This window comes from Mustela nivalis, assembly GCF_964662115.1.
Source record: "Mustela nivalis genome assembly, contig: HAP1_SCAFFOLD_1329, whole genome shotgun sequence".
Classification (NCBI taxonomy): domain Eukaryota; kingdom Metazoa; phylum Chordata; class Mammalia; order Carnivora; family Mustelidae; genus Mustela; species Mustela nivalis.
Genome location: NW_028135335.1, coordinates 46271 through 73370, shown reverse-complemented (window position 1 = coordinate 73370; position 27100 = coordinate 46271). Strand labels below are relative to the sequence as shown.

Genomic DNA, 27100 nt, shown 5'->3' with positions numbered 1-27100 from the left:
CTGAACTCTGAGATGGTTTTTAAAATATCCAAAAGCTGCTGACAGTCCAGGTCACACTGAGCTCTTTCTTTCTTTTTTTTTTTTTTTTGGCTTCACGGTAGCGTGGCTGTTACGCACTGAGACCTGCACCTTTCAGCCTAATGTAATAATCTCCTTGTGAGAAAATTCTGCTCAAAGGATCCGAACGGTGATGCGTTAGGCCTTCCCATAGACTCGGCCAATAAATACGTATGGAGTACCCCACTGTGTGCTCAACACATTATATTTAAACTTGTGTAGAATTTACACGAGGATTGAATTAGAAGGGCATGGACCAGAATCCCCAACAGAGACATAAGGAATATGAATCATTACTTTTATGGGGAGGTGAGGCTAGTTATGAAATTTTCTAGTTATGAAAGGGTGTTTGCCAAATGCAAAGGTGGGAAATGGTATGATTTTTAGGGCCTTAAGGGGATGGACCCTCAAAATGAAAACTCCTGGATAGGTCAGCATGTCGTACAAAACTGTTTGCATGCTAACACTGTGTGTTAAGTATCTTGAAAAAACAAGAGAAATGACTTGGGTTCCATCGAGGTCTTGGCAGTGATACTCAAATGCAAAAGACAACGCCCCATGGATCGGGTCCCACAGAGCCACATAAATGCTTCTCACACCTCTTACCATGTGCCCCCAGACCTTCTGTGTACCTGTGCAGCTCCGTGTGGCACCATCTTCTCCTTGGAAGTAAAGCCCTGAAGCTTCATCCCGCAGTGACTCACTCCCTCTGCTCCCATACCCGTCCCTCTTGCCCTGTCTGCCTGTCTACTGACTGTCCAGCATTCCTGGGCCCTTGGCTCAGCCTGGGAGCCCAGCCAGGTGTCTGCAGCCCCAACCCTGCTTCTCACCTTCTCTTGTGTGCCATCTCTTTCCGGGGGTCCCTACCTCTCTGAGCCCAGCTCCTTCCTTCTGCTTCCTTTGTTTGAATTCCTCTAGTATTTGTAGTTATCACTTTAGAATTCCATACTTAAATATGCTTGGAGTTGCACTGTTTCCCAATTATTTCACGGATGCCGTGTGTGGCACTTTCCTCATAGTCCTCGTCGAGCTCAGCATGAAGCTCATGCCGTTGGTATCCGTGGGGAGCAGAGAGGAATGTCAGGAGAGGGGTGTGGATTTCCGAAACATCCTCCCCACCCCTGTAGTATTAACACACTTTTTTGGGGGGCGGGGAGACAGTTTTGTCCTCTTCACTTACAAACCACTGCTTTATCCACGAGGATGCTTCTAGTTTATACAGGCAGATCGGTCTTTGAGAAACGGGGTCACTCTCTTTTCCAATTATGGAGAAGCAGTTCCATCATTTCTTTTTTTTTTTTTTTTTAAGATTTTATTTATTTATTTGACAGAGATCACAAGTAGGCAGAGAGGCAGGCAGAGAGAGAGGAAGAAGCAGGCTCCCTGCTGAGCAGAGAGCCTGATATGAGGCTCTATCCCAGGACCCTGAGATCATGATCTGAGCCGAAGACAGAGGCTTAACCCACTGAGCCACCCAGGTGCCCTGAGTTCCATCATTTCTAATGAAAGAATTTTCCTTGATGACTGGTTCCTCGTCTCTCGGGAGACACGTGTGCACGGGGGGAGCCCAGGACAGGAGGAACCCCTATAAAGGGAGCTAGGGGCCAAGACGCTCCTGCCTTACGGTACGCGGTATTGCATAGATGTCTCCTGTGGGGTCGGGTGCTGGTCGCCTGAGGTGGACTCCAAGCAGATGCATGGCTGATATGGGTAAGCTTTAGACGAAAAGCAGAGGAAGAGGCCACCGGCTGGCGAGGGGTGGTGGTGGGGACTTGTCCTTGGGCCTTAAAGAAGCCTGAGGAAGCTTGCTTCCCAAGGAGGCGGCAAGACGAGGACAGGCATGGAGCCACAATGAGGTGTTTGTGTTGGCTGGAGGAGGAGACAGAGCATTTGAGGGTGTGAACCCACTTCTGTCTGTTTACTTCGAAAAGCAAGCATTTAGCAGAGACCTCCAAATATAATATCAACCCTTTCTGTCTGAGAGCTTTTGAGTTTTCTTTTCTAGCTATTTCAGTGTCCTCAGTGAAGGACAGCTGGGGGGACCAATCCCAAGTTCTTCATGTAGTTAAAGTGCCTCGCTCTGGCTTTAAAACTAACATTTTTATAATCTTGAAATATTTAATAAGGCAGTTTTCCTCTAAAAAGCTCAAGGCATGCTACAAGCCTTATCTTGAGTATATCTGTGGCTATTTCATAATCATAAAGCTTTTCTCCTAACCTACATAATTTCATTAATTACTTCCCCTTAATAACCTGTAATGTTTGCAACCTCCTTCCTCTCTCTCATTTTATAGAAGAAAAAGCAAACTTTCGTAAAATTTAGGTAATTCACCCAGGGTCACCCAAGGTCATTTGGCAGAATCTGAACTCAAACCCAGGTCCTCTGATTCTAAAATCTGTTGATTATAGCACATGGGCTCCTAGGGTAAGCTTCAGAATCCCCAGAGAGGGTGAGTGATCTGCCCAGAGTTGCACAGCACAGTATGTTTAGAGGAAAGAATAACTCCAGATGCCACTGGAAGCTTCTGGTCTGCAGACAGCATGGGGATCCCCCTACCCTTCTCACAGCGAGAATCCAGCACCTCTGGTCCTTCTGCTTGGGTTGTGACCTAGAAGTTGGAGACGTGGCTCTGTTAAATGCCTTGAAGGAGCATGGCTGATGGCAGATGCCGGGTCTGGCCTCCATGGAGGCCCCGTGTTGAGGCTGGCTTGTTCATTTTTAGCCCAATGGCCTGAGCCTGAGTCAGTCCCTCATATCAGCATTTAAGCAGCAGAGTTTGTCTTAGACTTGGCCATTTGTCACAACGGAATCCAAGTGCCCTTTAAGCCTGCTGCTCTGGGCTGGTATGAGATCCTGTTTCTACTCCCAGCGTCCGAGGTATTTATAAAACAGAAATCAGTAAAGCGTGCCTTGAAATGCCATGCACATTGTCTACCCTTGCCTGAAGAACCTTCTTGGTCTTGGAAGGACAAAGAGCCCAGAAGCTTTCCTGCTCTCCAGGCCTGTGTTAACAAGGGTCTGGTGGCTGAGCCCCAAGAGGAGCTCTTAATTGCTCAGAGAGCCACAGAGCCAGGAGGAGCCAGAGGGCTGGCGAGCTAGTCTGGTGGGCAAAGTCTCTCTCCCCTGGGGAGGGTCTAGGGGCTTGACCTGCTAGTCAGATCTTCTCACACGTGTACTTCTTGATGCTTGCATGGTGAAGGACAAATGCTAGAGGAACCGTGGGCCACATGTGTGATGCTTTCATTGTGGGGCCTGCACTCTGGATGTCTTAGCTAGGTAGCGCTCTCTGCCCTGGCCCTGGGGGCCGTGGGAAACCAGAATGCTCAGAAACGGGGATTCCCAGTTACTTTTATTTTCTCTCTGAGGGTAACTTATAAGTCTCCTGTTTGAGCTCTGGGTGCAACTTCCCTCTTCAGTCAAGGGCTGGGCCAGGCACGAACTAGGTCTTACCCTGCTGCCATTTTTTTCCAGTTTCCTCTTTCTGGTAGTTTGTTTGCAGACACAGAGGACAGGGCAGGAGCCGTACTGTGTCCCAGGTCACGCCCAGGACATTTCGTTTGTGCAGTGAATCAGGAGAGGCTCTTCTCTTCAATTGTACCTTTCTCTTAAAAATTCCAGGAAACTGAGTGCTTGGGTTCTTGGGTTCGGGCAAACTGAGATTTGCTTCTGATATTATAGAATTTACTTACGGTGTAAGTTTTTTCGTTTTGTTTTTTAACTCATGACCGTGAGATCAAGACCCAAGCCAAGATCAAAAGGCAGACGCTTAACCAACCGAGCCACCCAGGTGCCCCCCGGTATAGGTGTTTTAATGCAATGTGTACAGTGATCAGATAGCTTCATGAAAGTGCCTGTCCTTGTAGAAAATTCTAGGCACTCCACAGAGGAAACACCTGGCTTACGGGGTTTTGTTTGTTCTCAGGTAAGGATGAAGTGGTATTTCAGTGGTGGAGAAAACAATTTTGCTGGCGATTTTCCTAAGTGCTTTACCCCTTGGTCCCCAGTGGGAAGGTCAGCTCTGTTCCAGCAGGGCTACCCGCTGAGGGGAGAGGCCAGTCTCCTTTCTGTATTTGAGTCAGGGCCTGTGAAAGGGCTCAGTTAAATGTGCGTGCTTAACTGTGACTCAGTCTCCAGCTATTTTTAGGTTAGTGATTTTCTTTTAGGAAGACTCGTGGGTTAGTAGCCATTCCTGACATTTAAATGTGAGGTTCACATTTGCTCGTATAGAGTAACTTTCCGCTTACTAGGAACTTGTAGGACATTCTCCGAAATTTCAGTAGGTTGAGTATGTGACCGTATGACTTTGTGGAAGAATATGGTTCCATGAAACACTTAACACATGAGTGGCTTTGCACAAAGAGGCAATCTCAAGGCCTGATTTGCGGCCACAACTCAAGACAATGTTAACATAAATGTATTTAATTACCTGTAAATTCCTCCCCTTTTCTTTACCAAATTGTGTGTAACTTTGGGTGGTCTCTTCATTTTGTATCCCCTGACTTGTCAGAGCTGTTGCCTTGGATCACCAAGGGGCTTCCTCCTTCCTCGCGGCCTTGTCTCCCTCCCCTCAGCCACTTCCCGGCGCCATCATACAAGACGTTGACGGCCACCCAGTCTGATGCGCTGAAGGAGATCTAGTCGAGGTCCGCAGTGCTCAGTGTTCAGAAATAAATAAACTTGTTGGGGCGTCTGTTGGAAACAGGATTGGCCCCATCATTGCCAGGGCTCCCCAGCCCTTCAGACTTGAGGTGGTAACCCTGAGGGCTCCTCCAACCGAACTCTCCTTGGGAGGAGAGCCTGCATGTGCTGAGAGGAGGTTCTGTGAGCTGCTCAGGAGGGGCTCACTGGGGCCTTGGCACCTCACTGTGAGCGAGAACAAGGCCTGAGTCAGCCCAGCTGTCGGAGGGCACGGTTCTGGGTAGACCAGGATGTCCCTTGGCACCGTGGCAGTGAGTGGACGGCTGGGCTTTCTCCTAGCCTCTGCTCTGGGCTTGTTTCTCTCCTGCTGTGGAGCTGCTTCTCATTTTCATTTTATTTTGTTATTTTATTATTATTTTCTTCTCTAACTGCCGTGACTTCCTTAGCTAAATGGCAGATAAAATGAGGAAGAACCTGGCCCTCTTCCTCCCTGCTCTCTCCTTCGAGGTGCCATGTGGCCTCCGTCTAGGGTCGACTGTGTTTTTCCTAAGCTGCCACCAACAAGGCTAAACGGACTGGAGTGACAGGAGCTTTTCTTCAGCAATGTGCTGTGGCCTTCCGCCGTTCTTCTGACGCTACTCGCAGGGCCATTTTGAGGAGCAGAGCGTGTCAGAGGGCATCGAGGCGGTGTGTCCGCAGAGCCAAGCCGGGCAAGAGTGGGTTTACCTGCAGGAAGAGTATGGGGGCGAAGGGACAGCGCCTTCCATGGGAAAGGAGGGACCCCCCCCCCCACTGCCCTGGCAGGAGAGAGAGGGCTCTGGGCTGTGCACTGCTGGAACCCCTTTTACCACAGAAACAAGAACACGTCTTGGAACTGTTAACAGAACCTGGTGAAGGGCACTTACCATCCAGGGGTTCACTAAGTTCAACATGGTTCCCCGTTAGAAGAATCAAGAAGAGTGTGTCCTGGGGGTATCTGCAGCCTTGGGGGAGGCCCACCCATCACCCAGCCGGTTACTCTGTTGTTAAAGCAGCCCCTCACAGCACCTCTGTGTCGGGTAGGAGAGAGTATCTTTTGGGGTAACTTCTGCCAGATGGGGGTGTTTACTAAGGAGAGCTCAGCAGTGGTGATGGTCCAGCTAATATTTGGGGGCACTTGCCGTATCTGAGGAGTGTTATAAAATACCCTCTGTGGGGGCGCCTGGGTGGTTCTGTGGGTTAAAGCCTCTGCCTTCGGCTCAGGTCATGATCCTAGGATTCTGGGATCGAGCCCCGCATCGGGCTCTCTGCTCTACAGGGATCCTGCTCCCCCCCCCGACCCCCCGTCTATCTGCCTGCCTCTCTGCCTACTTGTGATCTCTGTCTGTCTAATAAACAAAATCTTAAAAAAAAAATAAAATAAAATACCATCTCTGAATCAGCATGTTCAGAGAGGCCCCAGGACAAGCCCTGTAACTGGTGGGGCCAGGAACGGATCCTGGGCTAGCTCCTGGCAGGGCCGGGACCTACATGAAATCCCCCTCCACACCAGAGGGAATAGGAAGAGGTTCTTTAAGAGTTTGGTTCGGTTTGGTTTTCCTTAAGAGGTGGTTACCGTGGGACCCACAGAAGTACTGAAGCTTATTCATCAGGTCCGCTTGGGAGGGAGACACCCCCTCCCAGATGCGTCTGTCTCATGGTTTCCACAGGTCCTGGTCCTGGGAGAGGAAAGGGTGGTCTGACAGTTGAATCACAAGGCAAAGAAGCCAAGCCAATATTTGTGCACAGAATCCCGTTTGGATTGTGTTAATAAGTAGCCTGTGAGTGTTCATGTGAGTTAGCTGCTTTGGGCTGAATTGGCCGGAGCTTGTCTGGGTAACAAGGAACTTTTCAAAAGGCCATGGCAGAGGGTTTCTTAAGCCTGGAAGGGCAGCGGCGGGGAACTACTGAGTCATGAGAGTAATTTGGGCTTATTTTCTCACAGTTCTGAGCAAGCCTGAAATCAAAGTGTCATCAAGGTGGGTTCCTTCCTGAGGGCTCGGAGGGACGATGTGTTCCAACCAAGCGTTGCTCCTAATTTCTCTTGTTGCTGGCAATGCTTGGCATTCCGGGTCTCGGCAATGCTCTGCCCCAGTCTCTACTTACACCTTTAAAAGTTCTTCCCTCCATGTCTGTGTCTCTGCGTCTAAACTTATTGGTCCTTACAAGAGCACTAGTCCTGGGGTTAGGGCCGACTTTAATCAGTGTGACCCCATCTTAACTTAATTACATATGCCAAGGACCGATTTCCAAAGGAGGTCACATTCACAGGTCCCAGGTGGATGTGAATTTGGGGGGGACACTATGCTTCCCACTACACCACGTAGTGAATTTTCTGGATTTGAGGTCTCTGCCCAGTTTTTTCTTTCTTGCCTCACCATACGGTTTTTTATCATCATTGAACATTAATATTCTGAGGCTGAAATCATTGCTTAGCCAGGCAGGTGGAAGGAATATGACAGAATCATGGACCTAAATGGCACAGCTGCAAATGTATGGCTGTTTAACTTACTTGAAGGAAGAACAAAGGCCATGAAGGTTGTGATTTTTGGAGTTCTGTTGTTAATGGTTCACAGAGTTAGCTGGCAGGCGGGGTCTGTCTCTTGTTACAGAACCCAGAGAGTTTTTCTTGTCCTTAGCCAAGGACTGCAATTCTATCCCTAGAATTTCAGAAATTTTGAGCTGTGGGAGACCTTTGGCATCATCTACTTCTAACCTAATCCTTACATTTTCCAGATGAGGTCTTTAGGGCCCCCAGAAAGGTTAAGTGACTTACTCAAGGTCACTGGCTAGGAAGGAGCAGGGCAGGCGCTAGGACCCAGGTCTCAGAATCCCAAGGCTGGAGCTTCTCCCAGCCCAGGAGGGACCCATCTCCCCCAGCATCTGTGTCTCCATCTCAAAATAACCCCCTTAGCCATGGGAGAGCAGTGAGAAGCCGGGCCCTCGCACAGGTGGAAAGACTAGTCAAGCGTGTTGTAGAAACTGAGGCACTAAACGGTCCTGGCCAGGTGGGCGTTTTGTGGTACATTACACCTTGGGTTTCCTTGTTAACGCAGAGACTACGCACAGAATTTTAACTATCAATGACAGCATTTTATGAGTAAGTCCTAAAATGACCAGTGGGAGAAGGGGAGGTGTGCTGGGCTCTGGTGTACTGTGAGCCGCACCCTTCCTTTCACGGAGGTGGGGAGGCGTGGGGGGGGGCGATACTTCCTTTCCATTTTGCACCCGCCCAGCCCCCCTGCTGTTCTGTGGGACTCCTTTTCCCCACCTGGGCTGCCTGATACTCATATTAATCGCATGTTGCCTGCCCAGGAAAGGGAGAGGGGGCACACGAAACAGTATAATGGCAGCTTACTTTGTTATGTCTGGAACAAGTTCAGAATATTAATGTTTCGTGGCAGGTCGAACTTGGAAAGAGAGAACACCATAAAAATCAAATGCAGCAAGGTAAATTAAAATGCATGTCAAGGGTTTTGTTCTGAAATTGCCAGTTAATTAGTGCCTGGTTTTATACACACAGACACACACACGTGTGTGTAGATATATGGATTTAATATGTATATGAAATACGTATTTATATATAATTCATATAAACTGTACATACACATGCACACACTCACTCTCACACTTACACATGTTCCTTCTGGACCCTATACTCAAGACCCAGTTGTAGACCTAGCTGCTCCCTAAGTCCTTCCCTCCTTCATTTTTTTCTTAGATGCATTTATTCTTGTCCCCAAATTTCTAAAGCATAGAGAACCCTGAGATAAACTTCTTTTCGAACGCTCGTGCACTGTTGGCAAGAATGCAAACCGGTGAGGCCACTATGGAAAACAGAATGGAGGTCCCACAAAAAGTTAAAAATAGAACTACCCTATGACCCAGTAATCGCACTACTGTTTACCCCCAAAGTACAAAAACACGAATGCAAAGGGACACATGCCCCCCCTTTATTTATTGCGACATTATTTACAATGGCCAAGATGTGGAAGCGGCCCAAACATCCATCAGTAGCTGAATGCATAAAGCACATTGGTGTACCTATACATGCAATGAAATACTACTCAACCATCGAAAAGAGAGGATTGTGACTGTTTGCAGTGGTGTGAATGGAGCTAGAGAGTATGATGCTGAGCCAAAGGTCAGTCAGAGAAGCACAAATACCATATGGCTTCACCCGTGTGGAATTTAAGAAACAAAACAAATGAACAGAGGAGAAAAAAAGAGAAACAAACCAAGAGCCAGACTCTTGACTGTAGAGAACACACGGCTGGTGACTGGCTGGGAGGAGGGGGGCTCCATGGGAGAAATCGGGGCTGGGGATGGAGGAGTGCACTTGTGATGAGTGCCAGGTGTTGTCCGGAAGTCAATCACTGCATTGTACTCTTGCAACTAATGCTACACCATATGCGAATTATACTGAGATTAAACTAAACATTTTAAGAAAGATTAACTTCTTTCCTCCTCTGCTTCACTGTGGTCCAGTGCAATGCTTAGCATCGTGCTAGGCACACAGTAGGTTGCCGGGTCCTTGAGCCACTCAAGTTCAAGGGAAGTGGCCCTGGGGACATGTGGTCGAGCTGCCCCGTTTCTTGGGACTTCTGGTTCAAGCCTCGATCTCTGGACCATAATAATTACAAATCTCTCAGATTATTGCCTTCACTGAACTGAATTCAGTTTAAAACCCTTGATGTTTTTTGAGGGTTGAGGAAATTAATTCTCTAGTGCATTTGCTATTAAAAAACGTTGTAGGAGGACATTGCCTATCACATCCCTCAAGGTCCCCTTATATAAAGTCCCACAGAGGGTTTTTTTCCCTTTTTCTCTCTCTTTCTTTTTTTTTTTTTAGTGATTCTGTGCCAGAAAAGCCATGTTTCCCCTTGTTATCTGTCTTGCTTTCTGGGATCAGAGTACAATACACATTACCTTTCTTTCTGCTTTGGAGAACCAGGAGATTAACTGGGTTTCCCCTCTTTGCTCTTGTAGTCAGAAAGCTCAGGTCCATTCTAGGCTTACTCACACCCATGATTGTTGTGTGTGTTCTCAGAGGGATTTTTCTCGTCTAGATGTTCATAATTCCTTCTTAGATTTTTTTTTTTAAAGGTTTTACTTATTTATTTGACAGAGCAAGCACACAAGTAGGGGAACCAGCAGGCAGAGGGAGAAGCAGGGAGCCTGATGGGGGGCTGGATCCCAGGACCTTGGGATCATGACCCGAGCTGAAGGCAGACGCTTAACCAACTGAGCCACCCAGGTGTCCTCTTCTTAGATTTTTTTAGTTGTTATTTTAAGGCTTTTTTCTAGTATCGATATTATTGTTATTATTATGAATTTGAATAGGAAAAGAAAAAAAAGAAAAATTACCTATACTGTAGTGGCCCAATGACTGTGGTATCCAGAAGATTTGGGTATACAGTATTTCCTCTTCTATCATTAGAAATTGCAGACTAGGGGCACCTGGGTGGCTCAGTCAGTTAAGCATCCTTCTCTTGGTTTCAGCTCGGGTTGTGATCTCAGGGTCAAGCCCCACATCGGGCTCTGCACTCAGCAGGGTGTGCTTGTCCCTCTTCCTCTGCTCCTCTCCCCACATGCATGCTCTCTCTCTTCCTCTCAAATAAATAAATATTCTTTTAAATTGACAGGAAGAATCTAGAAGTAACAATGGTTTAAACATGGAAGGGATTATTCTGTCCCGTAAAAGAAACCCAGAAGTAGGCAGTCTAGGTCTGTCATGGTGGCCCCATGAAATCATCAGGGCCCCCAGGCTTCCATCTTTCTACTCTGCTGTCTTCTTAACATGGCTCCTAGAGCAACCTCAAGGTTCCTTCATGGCCCAAGGTGGCTGCTGGGGTTGCAGTCACATCATCTGCATTCCAGGGATACATGAAGGGAAAAGGGTAGAAGAGTTAACCTCCTGCCTTTTAAGGAGGCTTCAGAGAACTCAGACCAGCACCTTCAGAACTGGTTAGAATTTAAATGTGGACTCACCTACCTGCAAAGGCAGCTGGGATCTGTAGTTTTTTTCCAATGGGGCAGGCCCATTTTAGAGGTCTCTTACTAGGAAGAAGGAGACACTTAGGGGAAGCATTCAGCCATCTGCCACAATTCTGGGTTTTTCTACACACATTCCCAGTCAGCGTTCTGTTGAAACCTCCTCAAATAGTTTGTGGGAAAAGGCATAGATAGATAAACATCCACTTGAATAACAACAAAATGCACCACATCTTTTTTTTTTTTTTTTTTAAGATTTTATTTATTTGAGAGAGAGAGACCATGAGAGGGGAGAAGGGGAAACGATCAGAAGGAGAAGCAGACAGCTGGGAGGTTGACAAAACGCATCACATCGGATGTACCACTCTGTGTTTCCAGAATTTTTTCTATGAATTTATTATTTATATATATACTGATTAATGTAGGTTTTTAATATTCAGTCAGTGCAGACTGATCCGGGGCCAGAGGGATCTTAACACAGGTTTCTCCAATGGTCAGATGGCCACAGGAACCACTCCGGCACCATGAATGATTAAGCAGGCTGGGGGGGGGGGGTGTGGGGGGAAGGGTCAGTGTTGGGAGCATGATAGGGAGTGGTGGGGACTGTGGCAGCATGGAGGTCACAGGCCCTGTCTGGAAGGGGCAGCTCCATCTGTTATTGCCAAGTGAGAACATAAGCTTAATGTTGTCAAATCTTCTCTTTCCCTCTCTGTCTTTTTTTTTTTTTCCCAAGAGGAACCAGAAATTCAGGTTTTTTTTTTTTAAGATTTTATTTATTTATTTGACAGAGAGAAATCACAAGTAGGCAGAGAAGCAGGCAGGTAGAGAGAGAGGAGGAAGCAGACTCCCTGCTGAGCAGAGAGCCCGATGCGGGACTCGATCCCAGGACCCTGGGATCATGACCCGAGCCGAAGGCAGTGGCTTAACCCACTGAGCCACCCAGGCGCCCAGAAATTCAGGTTTTTATCTAAAGTCCCCTGGTGTTTATAACTTGGCAGCTAATGAACTTAATTTTGTAAAATGCTGGTCAAACACAACGCTATCCCCTGGGCTGCTGACTTTGCTCTTTGGTCCGTTCGATGCTTGTTCTTCGGCTGGCAGCTGAGCCCCAGAAAGGTCAGGTACCTTGTGATGTGGCTGGAGACTTTGCTCTTCGGTCCCCATCTCAACAAAGCCTGGTCTTCTGTGGCTAATTTGTCTCGGAATATGAAGAAATAATAAAATTTGAGGTTGAGCAAGACTGCTCTGAAGGTTAATTGAGTCTCCCCTTCAAGCGGCTTTCATTTACTTTTAAAGTCATTTTGATGTGGTGGAATCCAAGAACCGTGGGCTCAGATCCCAGCTCTGCTGTCACCGCTGTGTGACTGTGCGCAAGCCACTGCTGTCTCCTCTGTGTCTTCTGTCCCTTCAGTTTTCTTTCTTGCCTGCTTCTCTCCCCCCCCCCTCTCTTTACTTTTCCTCCTTACAAATAGCACGGAGTGGGGGAGAAAAGGAGGGTTTCTGGAGCCAGATATGAATCCTGGTTTCTCTACCTACTAGCTGGGTGGCCTTGCTTGGGCAAGTCACTCAAATTTCCTATGCCTCAGTTTGCCCATCTATGAAATGGGGATAATACTAGTACCTGCTCCGTACGGTGCAGGAAGGATGGCATAGGTAAGTAGCATGGACAGGGCTTGGTGCATCTAGTCAGCGCCGTAAAAACGCCAGCTTCCCCTCCACCCCACCCCTCTCTGTTTTCAGCTTTGGAAGCCATGTCTTTGCAGCACAGCAGGCCCTGCTCTGGGTCCCCACTCACACAGCACACTTTTAGCTCCTGGCGGCCCTCCACAGCCAGCCCCCAGCCCCGATGCAGACCAGGCAGGCAGTGTGACTTCCCACTCCATGCTTCCAGCACTCTTCTGCTCCCAGTGCCGGGCGTCCACGCCTTTCTCTCTCTCAGCTCACGTTTCATCTGTCGCCGCTCTGTGTTTGGGAGACAAGGGATGCATCAGCCCACGGCCGTCTCGACCTCAAGCCTTGCTAATAAGTGATTTCCTCGGTCACCCGCATGATAGCTCTCGGCCTTTCTGAAGATGACATTATAAGATAAATCATGAAAACCATATGCGTGTGCTTTAGCCAGAGTTCTCAATGCAACCGATAACTTGTCCCCGAAACCAGAGAGCCTGTCAGTTTGTGGCTCTACAAAGACGTCCCCTGGCAGGTTTGTTCCAGTGGCCAAGGGCCAAGAGTGTGGCATATGCGTGAAGGAAAGCAATGATCTTTCTCCCCAAAGACCTGAAAGGAAGAGCGACTTAGACTGTGCTTTTATTTTAATTAAATTGCTTCTTTCTTATCTTTTAAAACATGACCGTCCAATCTTTTCAGCTTTTAGGTTAATTTGAATAAGAGATCTGACCCAAGTGGCCCGGCTGTACAACTCTTCAAGGACAATCTTTGCAGTAAAGAGGAAGAAGGGACATAGGTATGTATGGCCCAAACTTTCAGTTTTGTTTCTCCTCCTCACTTCCCCTTATGTTAAGAAGTAGTGAGGGGCACCTGGGTGGCTCAGTGGATTAAAGCCTCTGCCTTCAGCTCAGGTCATGATTCCAGGGTCCTGGGATCGAGCCCCGCATCGGGCTCTCTGCTCAGCAGGGAGCCTGCTTCCCTTCCTCTCTCTCTGCCTGCCTCTCTGCCTACTTGTGATCTCTGTCAAATAAATAAAATCTTAAAACAAACAAACAAACAAAACAAATAGTGAGAGGAAGTGGGGAGGGAGGGACTTCTTTTTAATTCCATAAAATTTCAATTCTTGACCAACAAGGAAACTGGTAAGCCACATGCTGCGTTTCTTGGTTCTCTTTCCAACAAAGGGGACAGGAAAGACCCTGTTACCAGAATCACGTCAGAGAGACTTTAGAACTCCTGCTGGATATTGTTTGGGGCCCTTCAGACCCCAGACTTATAAATCCGTATTCATGAACAGCAGCTTCTTGAATTTTCATCATCTGCCAGTTTGATTGACGTAACCGGGGGGGGGGGTTCTCCCGTGAGGTGCAGGACCAGAGCTGCGGGGGAAACCCAGGGAGCACTTTGGGTGCTGTGCATGTTTTTAGGCCGCACACCCCATGGAGAACCTGATTAAGTCTGCAGATTGTCCATCTCAGCTTCTTGAAATTGAGCCCCACGTCGGGCTGTATGCTGAGTGAGAGTCTCCTTGAGATTGTCTCTCTTCCTCTGCCCCTCCCCAGAGCACACGAGCCCTCTCTCATTCTCTTTCAATCAAATAAATAAATCTTTAAATCTGCAGATCCTTGCCATAGAAAACCACATACACACAAGACTTCACATATATATTTCAAGTGGGTTCCCTAGAATCCTATAGGGAAGCCACAGACCTCAAGTTAAGAATCCTGTTTTAGGGGGTTATATATAGCCAGCCTTTAGGGGACATGGCCCCAGGAGTGAGATGACACATCTCCAGAGGTTAAGTTTTAATCCTCTGAAATGAAATTTAAAAATTAAACATTGACATTGAAAATGGACCAAATCAGAAGTTAGGGGTTTTTGTTTTTGTTTTTTAAAAGATTTTATTTATTTATTTGACAGAGATCACAAGTAGGCAGAGAGGCAGGCAGAGGGAGAGGGAGAGGAAGGGAAGCAGGCTCCCCGCTGTGCAGAGAGCCCAACTCGGGGCTTGATCCCAGGAGCCTGAGATCATGACCTGAGCCACCCAGGCAGGCACCCCCAAAAGTTAGGTTTTAAGGCAACTGTCAGATCATAAAGGGTCAAAGGTTGATACAGCTGAAAACGTATTTTGATTCAAAATCATGTGGGATACATTTTTTTTTAATTATTTTCTTGCCCCCATAGTAGAAGGCTAGTTGAGGCCTGATCTTTGACTTTCCTCACGGAGTTGGAACCCCTGCCAGAGGCCATCGGCAGTATGGTCAGTCCTCTATTTGCCAACGTCACTTTGATCTTAGGAAAGGCTTTCTCAGACCCCACTGGCCTCGCTGGCGGTCTGTAGAGAGTTCATTCAGTCATGTCCCACGCACGTTTTCGAGAGATTGTTTTGTCTTGCCAGTCCTGGCTGCACTGTGGGCCACCAGAGTTCCCGTGCTGACTGTTTTAGCAGAGGCTACCTGACACCATTCCAGGGAAGCTATTGCCATAGCTACCTCGGCTGTGAGTCACCATTTTCTCCTTTTCGTTCAGCTCGTGGTTTCCCTGATTTTTAAGGTGACAGCTAACGTTCTGCTTTTCTGCTAAGCAGCAAGGAAAAGACTGGGTTTTCGTTGCTGTTGCTTCTGTTGTTTTTGATGTTTGGTTTTATGTGTTTGGAAGGGGTGTATGTGTGTGTTGTGTATAAGGTAAAGCTACCTCAAAAGATAAAATATCAGGAGAGCTTGGGGAAAAGCCAGACCTGCATACACATTCTCTACACCCCCAATTTTTAATTTTGGACTAATGGCTATCGTCCATGAGGATGGGGAAAGAAGTTGGCTGAGTTCCATTTCACACTGCCTGAAACCCAGGCTCAAGGATGGCTGCCCCCCCCCCCCAGGTGGAGTCTGAACTTGTCTCTAGCTCTGGGGCTGCCCCTTGCCCCCGCCTCCAATGAGAGCAGATGGCAGAGTCAGGCCCCGCTTGCTTTGTCTCCCAGGCTGTAAACATAGTGCTTCACACACACCTGGTACAGAGCCACTCAGGGCTGCTAGCCCATGGAAATCAGGGGATCACCTCCTGTCCAGCTTGAGCCTCTTGGACTGGACTTGTTTCCCTGCTATTATTCTTTTTTTTTTTTTTTTTAAGATTTTATTTATTTATTTGGCAGACAGAGATCACAAGTAGACAGAGAGGTAGGCAGAGATAGAGAAAGAAGCAGGCTCCCTGCTGAGCAGAGAGCCCGATGCGGGGCTCGATCCCAGGACCCTGAGATCATGACCTGAGCCGAAGGCAGAGGCTTAACCCACTGAGCCACCCAGGTGCCCCTTAAGGACACTATTCTCGGCATTTTCTAGTTTGCTCATCTTCCAAGTGCTCACCAGATTAGAACCAAACCAAACCTTACCCAGTTTGTCAGTGCACGAGACTGTGATTTGGGTTGTTGCCAGTCCTCTGGTGGCTTGAAGGCCATGAAGGCAAGTCACCCTGGGTGGCGCTATGGACATACCCAGATTGTGACATGTCACTGCGGGCTCTGCCTTTCCTCCCTGTACTTCTAACCCTAGATGTGGGCTTTTGCTCCCCAGCTCAAGATGAATGCCATGCTAGAGACCCCCGAGCTCCCGGCCGTGTTTGATGGGGTGAAGCTGGCGGCCGTGGCCGCCGTGTTGTACGTGATCGTCCGCTGTTTGAATCTGAAGAGCCCCACCGCCCCGCCTGACCTCTACTTCCAGGACTCGGGGCTCTCGCGCTTTCTGCTCAAGTCCTGTCCTCTTCTGACCAAAGAGTGAGTAGACCCCACGCCCACCGTGCGCCCCCCACCCCCTGCTGGTCTGTTTGGCTGGTACAGCATTCAGAGAAGACTCCTCTCATGTTGTGTCCCTAAGGCATCCATGTAAAGTAGTGTCTTTGGTGTTAAAATAGCCACGGTCTCCATACAAGCCTGGTGGTCGAATCCTGGAGGGGAGGGGAGGGGACAGGGGGAGCCCTTTGTTGCCTGGAAACATCCCTTTCTCCACGGACTTGCAGAAAGCAATAGTCATTTTTAGGTAGATACAGAAAACTTGGACAGTGTTCTAGCCCTTTCTCAAGTGCGCTGTTGCCAGTCCTAGGGCAGGGGAACCATCCTTCCCTAAAATAATAAGCAAGAATAAAAAAAGCACAGATTTACGGGTTGGGTACTCTCCATCTGCATTACTGAAAAACGTACTAGACATCGGCTAAGAGAATACTTGAATTGTGAGGGACCCAAGTTTCTCTGTGAAGCCCCAGAACCATATTTTGGAGGGGGCGAGGGTGAGCACTGCTTCTGAGAGAGGAAATGCTGTGGTGAAGTAACGGGAATCTTCATTCTCTGTCTCCCCTGTTGTCTAGAGGTGCATGGTTGAATTTTTCCCTGTTGATGTTCTCTGAATAATTCTGTCTTCTCTCGGGGCTCAGGGCCAGCCTGGGGCATGAAGCATGAAGTATTCCCTGCCGTCCTGGGTCTGAATTCCTTCCTCCTCGCTCATTGCTGCTGCTTCACTGTTTGTGTTTCTTCAAACAGATGACGTTCTGCCAGGCTTGCCTTAAGATGGGAGCTTCTTCTAGAACTGTCTTACTAAACGGTGTCCCCTCAGCATGAGGACGAAACTTGGTGGAGTTTCTGAGACTCAATGGATAGTAATAGGAACTTTCCCCTTCTCCTGATAGAACCTTTCACCCCCTCTAGGGGGTTGGTGGCATCGGGTCAATGATTGTCTTCTAAGAGTGGACAAGTGCCCAGCAGACACATCTGGGAGTTTGGGTTCTTGCTTTGTCTTGTGCAATCATCTAGTTGGTTTTCACATGCTCTTAGCCAAGGGCAAAGAGCTGCCGTCGTGGGCTTTGGGTGTTTGGGGTGTTTGTGTGGAGTTTTTTTTACTTTTAACAGCAATGCCAGGACTCAAAAGTTATTATTATCAAGTCGAGAGTGATGCGTAACTCTGTCACGTTGCCTAATACTTGGGAGTGCCATGTATGGTATAAATGTCATCATGTTGACTTTGGAACTGCCCCTGCCGGGGGGCTGCCCATCACCATGAAGGTCGAGTAGCCCCACAGCCGGGCATGAGACCAGGGGTTCTTACTCAGTAGTGTACACACTGACAGAGCTCCTCACCGCACGGGGGTATGCAGAATCTATACGTTTTCCACATCTGCCAGCATTTTTCTTTACTGCTTGATTTAGAGAATTCACTAGTCCAGACTGGCAAGTGATACTTGCACTTGCTCTCACATTGAGTGGGACCCAGTTAGACCCAAGTTCCTTGGCTATCCCATTTTTAGAGAAAAAAGCAAAAGTATTGAGTCAACATGTACATGAAGAGTGTGGATGAGTACAAAGTTCTACCCAGCATGGGTTCCTGAGTCACCGGGGGAAGCCACGGAAAAGTGGCAGTTGTCTGATCCCCAGAAAATCATCACGGATGGTCTGATTCCATACTAATTGTTCAAAGTTTAAAAAAAAGTTGATTATGGCAGGTTTTTACCTCTTTTCATGTTTTCCTTTAAAAAACAACCCAGAAATATTAAATCCAACAGTTCTCTGTGTTCTTTTTCTGCCCTAGCACACTGTCTCCCTGAGCCTGAGGTGCTGGTATAGTGCCACATGCTGAGATGGCCCCACCCACTCCCCTGATCTGGCAGTGTGTCCCTGGCCACAGATGTCCTTGAACCTCATGGCAGTGTCCATCCCTGTTGTTAACCAGTCACCCGCTCCCTCCTGGTAAAACCCAAATAGGGAAGGATGGAGATCAGTGTCAGTTACTTAGCTATGGTTTGAAGGGAGGTGCAAAGGGACAAGTTGCCTAGAAATTGTTTCCTTCCAAGACCCGTCCCTTTCAGCATGTTGGAACATTACTTAGCTATATTCTAAACAGACAAGCTCTTGGACTTGAACATGACAAATGAACAAAGGACAAAAGGATTCACTATTTCTCCTCCATCTTTTAACTAACCTCTTGTTTTATTATTATTATTATTATTATTTTTAAGTAGCCTCCATACTGGAGCCCAGTGTGGGGCTCAAACTAACGACCCTGAACTCAAGACCTGAGCTGAGATCGAGAGTCAGATGCTTAACTGACTGAGCCGCCCAGATGCCCCAACAAACCTCTCTTTTTTTTTTTTAAGATTCTAATTTTAGGAATAACTATCTCCTGCCCTCATGTAGCTTATCAGCAGAATGTTTTCATGTTACCCTCTTTTGTCCTCATTCCTGCATTTTGAATTTGTTGCGTGTCTCTTGGAGACATTATGCATTTAAGCTTCTTAGCGACTTTGAGGTTGGACTCATTTTTCCTTTCATTTTGAGGAAACTTCCCAGGAGAAGAGAAGATAACTGAATCCAGCATTAGTCCCCCTCTCACCCATGGGGTGATGGACAGATTCTTGACAGGATATAGAGGGAGAGAAGGGAGCAGCGAACAGCAAGGGGCTGGCCCGAGATGAGAGTGTTTAGCAGGAGGAGCCCCGGAGTGGCCTTCCAATTCCCACGTGACCCTCTTTCTATTTTAATCACTCTGTCAGAAGCCACTATCTTTGAAGTTCTCTCTCTGTGTCACATTTCTGTAATGGCCTCTCATATATTTGAAACTGAGGACAGGAAACATGTCTGTTATGGGTAAAAGTGCTTTTCCTGAGACTTTGAAGATTTTTTTTTTTTTCCTAGAGGAAGCCTGTCTGCAACCTTCACAAACAATCGTCTGGGCTAGAAAGTTCAGTTAACTGATTTACTGCAAGCTAATGGTGTTACCCAATAACGCTGACTGAAGGCAGCTGCTTATCAAGACCTATGTGTGGTATCAGAGCATATCTCCGTGCTGCTCTGGTATAGGGGAAAAAAAAACTGATAAAAGGTGAAGATTGAAAACATGTTACGAGAATAAGGATTTTTTCCCCTCCCGTTCAGCATTAAAGTTAGTTTTTGAGTCTATTTCAAGATGGTCTATCCAAAGATACATTAGAAATGCATCTTTTTTTAAATTTTTTATTCTTTAGAAATGCATCTTTTAATGTCTGGAGGAAAACTGTTCTTACATGGGATGATGTATCTCTTGTTCACTTAGCAACAGATCAATATTTACCTAGTGATTCACTTTTTTTGTTCTCCAGAAATGTTTGCTTTCAGTGGAGTAAGCAGACTAAAGCTTGGCTTAGAAATTATGAGAAAATCTAGATGATGCTGCAAATGTCCACTTTTTTCTGAATTAAAAATTTAATGCATATTCATTTTCTAAAACTGAAAAATAAAGCACATGAAAATTGTCGGTTAATTCTCCTACTCAGAGATATATCCCATTATTACTTAGGTGATAATCCCTTTGGGTCTCTTTGTTCTACAGATGCACCCTCTCCCCTGCCCAGAGGAGGGATCTGTATGTGTTGGGTGGCCTGCTTTATGCCATGGATATTTGCCCACAATGCTATGTATGTTCTAACATTTGATTTTTAATAGCTGCAGAATTCGGTCAACCATTCAAATTTCCTAATGGTTGTTGGCAGCAGTGGTGTAGACAAAAAGCCCTGAATTGAAATTTGGACTAGAATGGAAACCTAGGTCTTCTACTTCTAAACTAGCCACAGAAACCTGGACGTAATGACAGCCCTCCTTGCCCTTGGTTTCCTCCTATGTAAACTGAAACAGGCAGCACGCCAGTGATGTCCTTTAGCACGAGTAACCTGAGTCTAGTACCACTGTTGTCACCGAGCATCAGATAAGTCTGCTTAGATGAAGGACCCTGGGGCTGGGGTCGTGGCTACAGAGTAAGGACAAGAACCCAAAGAGAAGGATTTCTTATGTATCTGCCCTCTCCTATTTCCATCCTTTTTTTTTTTTTCTTTAAGGATCTTTTTTCCCCCCAGTCTTTTTTGTGCATACATGTTTATTATTTAACAAAATGAATTGATACTATGGAAACTGTTCGGCAGCTTGAAAATTTCAATTAGAAACATATTGTGTAAAAAATTCCATCGATAACTTAAAATAATGCCATTTCATCATATAAAGCGTCATATTTAACCAGTTTCCTCTTTTACTGAGCATTTGTTCTTCCATTTTTAAATCTTTGGAATTATAACCATTGCTGTGGTAAATGCATATATAGATCTGATTGCTTCCTAGAGTAAATTCTTTTTAATATATTTGCTATATAAAAAGATATGCTTAGTTGAAGGAATTTTACATAAATTGCCAGACTGTTTTCCCGAGAAATATTCACAGGTTATAAGCTCAGCAGCATAGCTGGTTTCTCTTTTCTTCATATGGTAGCCTTTGTTTTCTCGTCTGCAAAACAGGAATAATGATAGTAATACAATCCTTTCCCACTTCCTAGACTGTTGGGAAAACAGATTGCAGTAGTATGTGAAAATGGTTTATATAAAGAATTAGAAGCTTGAAGTTCCAAGGTCCTGGTAGAGTTTTTTTCAGTAACCCGCCATTCTGTGGCTTCCTGTGGCTTCCTTCAGCCTCTGCTGGAGTTACCCCCACACCACTGACTTCCTATGTGCTAGATATGGGGCCAGTCACTTTATATTCAGTACAGATAAGAGAGTCTAAAAAGATGGTATGGTAGCCCACTCAACAAGTCAGCTTATGCCATTACATCTCTGATTTATCTACTTTATCCTTCAAGCTCCACATGCCTTGTTAATTGGAAATAACATCTCCCCTCCCAGATTTTCCAGCCGGCTCTGTGTAAGGCCCAGAAAAACCCAAGGGGTTATGTCATCTAGAGGAGGGGGATGGGTCATTCCCTCTCTTTATGTGCTCTGACTACAAAGGGTATTTGGAGCTATCATTTACACAGAGTGCAATGTACAAACCCAAAGTATATGATTGGGGACCTTTTGCATGACTAGTCACCTGTGTAACTACCACTCCCTTGGGCTTTTACAGGAGTGTCCTGAGTCACCTCCTCGCCTCTGCCCCACCCTTGTGTCACCATACCACTTGAATGGGCTTCCTCGAGCAGGCCAGCACTCAACACACACTGCGGGCTGACCTCAGCCTGTCTGGTCACCTGTGGCATTGTCCCATTGCCCACTGAGTGCCTGCCTCCTGAGCTCCTGCTCCGGGCGATTCCCAGATCTCCTCCTTTCTCTCTCCCCGAAAGTGCCTCTTCTCCTATAAGAAAATCTTAGCGTCTATTCTGGGGAACTTGCCCTGATTTCTCCCCAACCCCTTCCTTCTTCTTCTCCATGTGTTTTCCCGACCTATAGACTCTGTGTCCATTTAGCACATCCTGCCTTGTTTTGTGGGAATTCGTGTCTATCACTTTTTCTTCTTCGGTAAAGAAGGTATATCCCAAATGCAGAGCCACCCTCTTGCATCCCAGGATCCCTAGCGCTCCCAGATCTTAAGTATAATATTAGCCTTTGGGTCTTTTGTTTTCCATCCTTTGGCGTAGGTGTGGGCTGTTCCCACTTGGGCGAGTGCCTTATGTGACTGGGCGGGGGAAACCACACTGCTATCCCCACCCACGCAGCCAGCACTGCCCAGGGGTACAGGCCCTCCAGGCAATCGGGTATGCCTTGAGCTCTGATGGACTCTTATTTTGGGGAAGTCCCTTTTTTGTTTCTGAGAGCAGATGGATTGTTGTTTGGGCCTTAAATTAAAGCAGGGCAACCCCAGATATGCACAGAGGCACTTTACAGCCTCCACCCTTCCCTTGGGCCTCTCAAAGTTTCCAGCAGCAGGCCCGTGTTAGGAAGTGAAGATAGGAAACAGGTGCGCCATCTCTGGAAGCCTGCTGGTGAAATTTACAGATTCCCTACGGGAAGCCAGGCTTCTGGATTTTTCCCTCCGGAGCAAGCCTATCGGTGTAGGTCCTGGTCTAGCTGAAGATGAAGTCATCTCATTGGACCGTGGTGGAGCACTTAGCTAATAGACCAGCCGAGAAAGAGAGACTTGAGGTGCTTTTCCTGGGCACAAGAGACATCCAGGAGCCCCTGGAGGGTCTGGACAAGGGAAGCAATGTGATCAAAGCCACAGGTACATGTTCGTGGGCTCTTCCTTTCCTGGGGACTAAAACATACTAGCTTTCTTCTGCCACCTGCGTTCAGAAGAGCTGGGTGTTATTTATTGTTCTCCGTGGGGGGGAGGTACCTGAGACGTGGGGACGAGGGCTCCATCCATTCCAAACTGAGCTGCAAGTCAACAACCGTAGCTGACTGTACGTATGTGGTGCCCTCCCTGCGCCCTTCCTCTTTGAGGCTGCTGCAGAAATTCGGGAGAGAATGACAGAAACATCATGACCTTTCCATAGACAGTTCATGGGTACGTGTTCTGTACTTTTCCCAGTCTCCTCTTCCCACTCACTGGAGCACAAATTTCAAACAAGAATCCTGTTGAACTGGGTAATTAGTCCCCATGTTTGGTTTCCTGCCCTGAGTCTTGGTTAAACAACACCTGGGGATTTACTCCTCCAAGTATAAAACGAGGATGTGTTGTTGAATTTTTTTTCTTCTTCTTTTTTTATGAGAGGGTGGAGACAGGTAGAGGGAGAGAGAGAATCTTAAGCGGGCTGTACACCCAGTGTGGAGCCCAACGCAGAACTCAGTTTCACAAGCCTGAGATCATGCATGACCTGGGCCGAAATCAAGAATCAGAGGCTTAACCAACTTAGCTACCCAGGTGCCCCAAGAAGGGTCTTTTTTTTTTTTTTTTTTTTTTTTTTTAATTTGACAGAGATCACAAGTAGGCAAAGAGGCAGGCAGAGAGAGAGGAGGAAGCAGGCTCCCCAATGAGCAGAGACCCCAGACTTGGGGCTCAATCCCAGGACCTGAGCCGAAGGCAGAGGCTTTAACCCACTGGCCCAAGAAGGGTCATTTTTAAAAACTTTTTCATTGTACAAACTTTCCAGAGGCACTCTATTTTTTACTTGGTTTCTGTACCACTCTGCTTCCTAATTATTCCTGAGACAGCAGAGAAGATTTGCTTTTGATTTTTCTCTCAAACAGTATCCGTTCCATCCCCATTGCATACATCTTCTACTTCATAACAGTATTCATTTTTCTTGTATCTACCCCCCAACAAAAGCCTGATTCTATATATAAAGACACTATATTTGTCACAGATGTACAAGATACCTAATTTTTATGTACCAAGGACATATTAAATAATCAGAGGGGCACCTGGGTGGCTCAGTCGGTTGAAAATCCGACTCTTTTTTTTTTTTTTTAAGATTTTTATTTATTTATTTGACAGAGAGAGATCACAAGTAGACAGAGAGAGATCACAAGTAGGCAGAGAGGCAGGCATAGAGAGAGGAAGGGAAGCAGGCTCCCTTCTGAGCAGAGAGCCCGACGTGGGACTTGATCCCAGGACCCTGAGATCATGACCTGAGCCAAAGGCAGCGGCTTAACCCACTGAGCCACCCAGGCACCCGAAAATCTGACTCTTGATTTCAGTTCAGGTCATGATCTCAGGGTCATGAGATCGAGCCTTGCGTGGGGCTCCATGCCCAGCTGGGAGTCTGGTTGAGATTCTCTCTCACTCTGTCCCTCCCCCACTCGTGCACATTCTCTCTCAAATAAATACATAAATAAATAGAAGTACAGTACAGAGAACAGCACTAATTCAGATTGCTCTGATAGTGCAGCGTACGGAGTTATTAAAGACCCTCCACTCCTTGCATTTTCCTTCCTTGCCTCCTCTCGTAAGGCTGCCTGTTTGCAGCGGTGGCAATGCCAGCGGAGACATTAGGGCCAGGGGCTTGGGGACGGACACCTGACGTTTGCCGTCTTCACTAAAACACTGTGTAAACGCAGCTTCGCACACTCCCTTCCAGTCAGATTGCCGCCGCTGACCCCTCCTGGGTGGAAATTCTGGAGCCAGTGCCGCTTATTTATAGTGAGTTCAAGTTGAAAAGAATTTCATTATTTTGGGCTTAAATTCCTCTTAATTCCCTCTTGTTCAGAGACATTCCAGATCGGATTTAGATCCTTCCTCCTTGGCTGAACAGAAAGCTTTGTGCTTTTTATAGGATAAACTCCTAATTGCCACGTGACTTAATTCCATTGACCTGACGTTACCCATTTTAAGAACTGCGCAAATATTTCCTTAGTTGCTTGAGCTGAACCATTAACAACTGCTAAGGGGACCCGTGGCGCCCCCAACGTGCTCCTTATCCAGGCTCCAGCCCTTCCGAGCACATTTACAATCTGCGTTGTCAAAGAGCACCTGAAAGATGGAAGATTAGTGATGGTCACATCAGTGAGGTCACATTTTCGGGTGACTTCATCTTAAAATTGCTTGTCTTTCTAATGAAAGGGCCATAATTTAAATTCATTTGGAAAGAGGCTCATCATCGTCCGTGTGCCTTGCCCTTCTTAAAGCGATTACTTCCAGTTTCCAAGAATTTATGACCAACCCCTTGCCATATTGTCAGGGCTCTACCATGTCCTTTAAAAAGCAAAAAGGCATGTGCTACCACTGACGCCGTCACCCGGAGTTAGCCCCAGCACCTGCAGATGGGGCGATGGGCCCCTGCTCTGAGCAAACCTGTCCCATCGCTGTCACCCCCCCTTCCAGTCCTTCCCAGACTAGGATCCAGGGTCCATCTCTGCCCACCAATCACCCTTAACTTCACTTAAACTAGTTTATTAAACCAAACTTAACTCCATAGGACTTGCCAGGGATCAGATCCGTTCTGTGGTCCTTCTCAACTGGGCTGAAAATTGGCCCAATATCCAGGAGCAGGAAATGGACCTTATTTTCTAGAAAGTTTCAACGTTTCTAAGCGTGGCCACCTTTTATCGGCTTCTCATGTTCTGTTTGACCCTGTAAATTCAGTAGTTACCAATTTCGATCCCACACCGTTCTTTTTCTCTGCCCACTGCCCGGCACATCTCCCTTCATTATGACAGATAGTGCACTTCATACCGTAGGACAGTATCTACTTTAAAAAAAAAAAAAAATTTAAGGGGGAAGCCTGGAGTGACCCAGAGATCAAGACCGGAGCCCAAAGCAGGAATTAATGCTCAACCTACGAGGCCACCCAGACGCCCCAGAACAGTACCCACTTCATGGGTGGAGTACAGTTAAGACAGGATTGTGGACAGAGTTTTCTAGAGGTCGAGTGGGTGGGAGCACTGCCTCCAGGCAGCCGTGGGGCCAAGAGCTGACCGCAGTCTACACACCGTCCTCGTCAGAAGCGCACAGACAGGAAGTCCCGCCCTCCTCCACAGCCTGGAGAGTAACTTCCCTTCAGGCGGGGGTTGTGGGGGGCACAGCCCTTCACAATCTACTAGGTGGCAGAGTATTTACTCAAGAAGGAATTTAAAAAAAAAAAAAAAAAGGAATTTTCTGGGGTTTCTAAAGGAAATCTCGTGGATTTCTAAAGAAATTTCTTTTTTTTTTTTTAAGATTTTATTTATCTGACAGAGATCACAAGTAGGCAGAGAGAGAGGGGAAAGCAGGCTCCCCGCTGAGCAGAGAGCCTGATGTGGGGCTCGATCCCAGGACCCTGAGATCATGACCCAAGCTGAAGGCAGAGGCTTTAACCCACTGAGCCACCCAGACACCTTCTAAAGAAATTTCTAAATTTCTAAACTTCTAAAGAAATCTCGTGAGGATCTTCCCCTCCACGAGATCCTAGGAAATGAAGGTTTTACTGCTACAGAAAGTTCTAATCCTTGATGGGTGGATATTTGGTGCGATTGGATGCAATGCCCCCCCACCCCCGCCCTGCTGTGGTCACCCCAGATGACTATCCGCCAGGGCCATGTGCTTCCCAGAGCTGTTCCTCTGCCCAAGGTGGCTGCCTGCATTGCGGGTCGCCATGAGTCACGGAAATGAGTCAGCCCTGGTGGCAGCTTTGGAACCATCCTAAAACTGGCCCGTGTCAGTTTCTAATCATGGAATGAAGGCTCTCGGTCAGCCTGGGTGCATGGCATCACACCAGACGGCTTCCCTTTGGAGGTAGCCATTAAAAGAGGCCTTCACCCAGAGCATTGGGAAACCTTGCTTGGTGGTCGATCCAGAACCATCTGTGGCCTCCTGGGAAGGAGCTCACCTATTTCTCCCCCTTTCTGCCAGCGCCTAATGCCATTGCCTCAACCAACGTGACATGTCTGTCACTTGTAGCACCAGATTCTCCTGCTGTCAAGACCCCAAACTGGTGTTTTGGGCCGGATCACAGAAGCTTGAACACAAATTCCTTATTAATATGAACTGAGAAAGTGTATTGCACTTGAATTTGAAATCTGCCAAACCACAGCAGTTGGGACTTTTCCTTCCTTAGCATTTCAGTAAAGGAAGATTCCTTTCAGTGACTAGTAGACCTATATATTTTTTTTTTAAGATTTTTTTTTTTATAGAGACCACAAGTGGACAGAGAGGCAGGCAGAGACAGAGAGAGGGGGAAGCAGGCTCCCTGCTGAGCAGAGAGCCCGATGCGGGGCTCGATCCCAGGACCCTGGGATCATGACCTGAGCTGAAGGCAGAGGCTTTAACCCACTGAGCCACGCAGGCTCCCCGCATATATTTTTAATCTATAGTTACCTGGTCTTCCAGTCTGTTCACCGTGTGGAGATCACACTCATCCCTCCCACGCACACGTAATCCTTTTTCTCATATTTCCGCTTTCCGTGTCCATCAAAATCCTGTCCATCCCCCTCGTAATGCCTTTTCCAGAACTCTCTAGCCCTTACCCTGTGCTCCCACCTGACAACAGGAAGATACGTGATGTCTTCCCACGTGTGTATCTCCCGTCAGGTCAACTC

General features: G+C 47.1%; 1 protein-coding gene across 1 annotated transcript in view; it reads left to right on the top strand.

Annotated features, from left to right (window-relative positions):
* The window catches only part of LOC309857827 (monoacylglycerol lipase ABHD2), an 82700-nt gene that overhangs the window by 11959 nt on the left and 43641 nt on the right, over positions 1–27100 (top strand). Inside the window, exons 2-3 of the mRNA XM_082750586.1 lie at positions 13076–13172; positions 15943–16142. Of these exons, the coding sequence (XP_082606712.1) occupies positions 15949–16142 (194 nt within the window). The 5' untranslated portion in view covers positions 13076–13172; positions 15943–15948. The remainder of the gene's footprint in view (positions 1–13075; positions 13173–15942; positions 16143–27100) is intronic.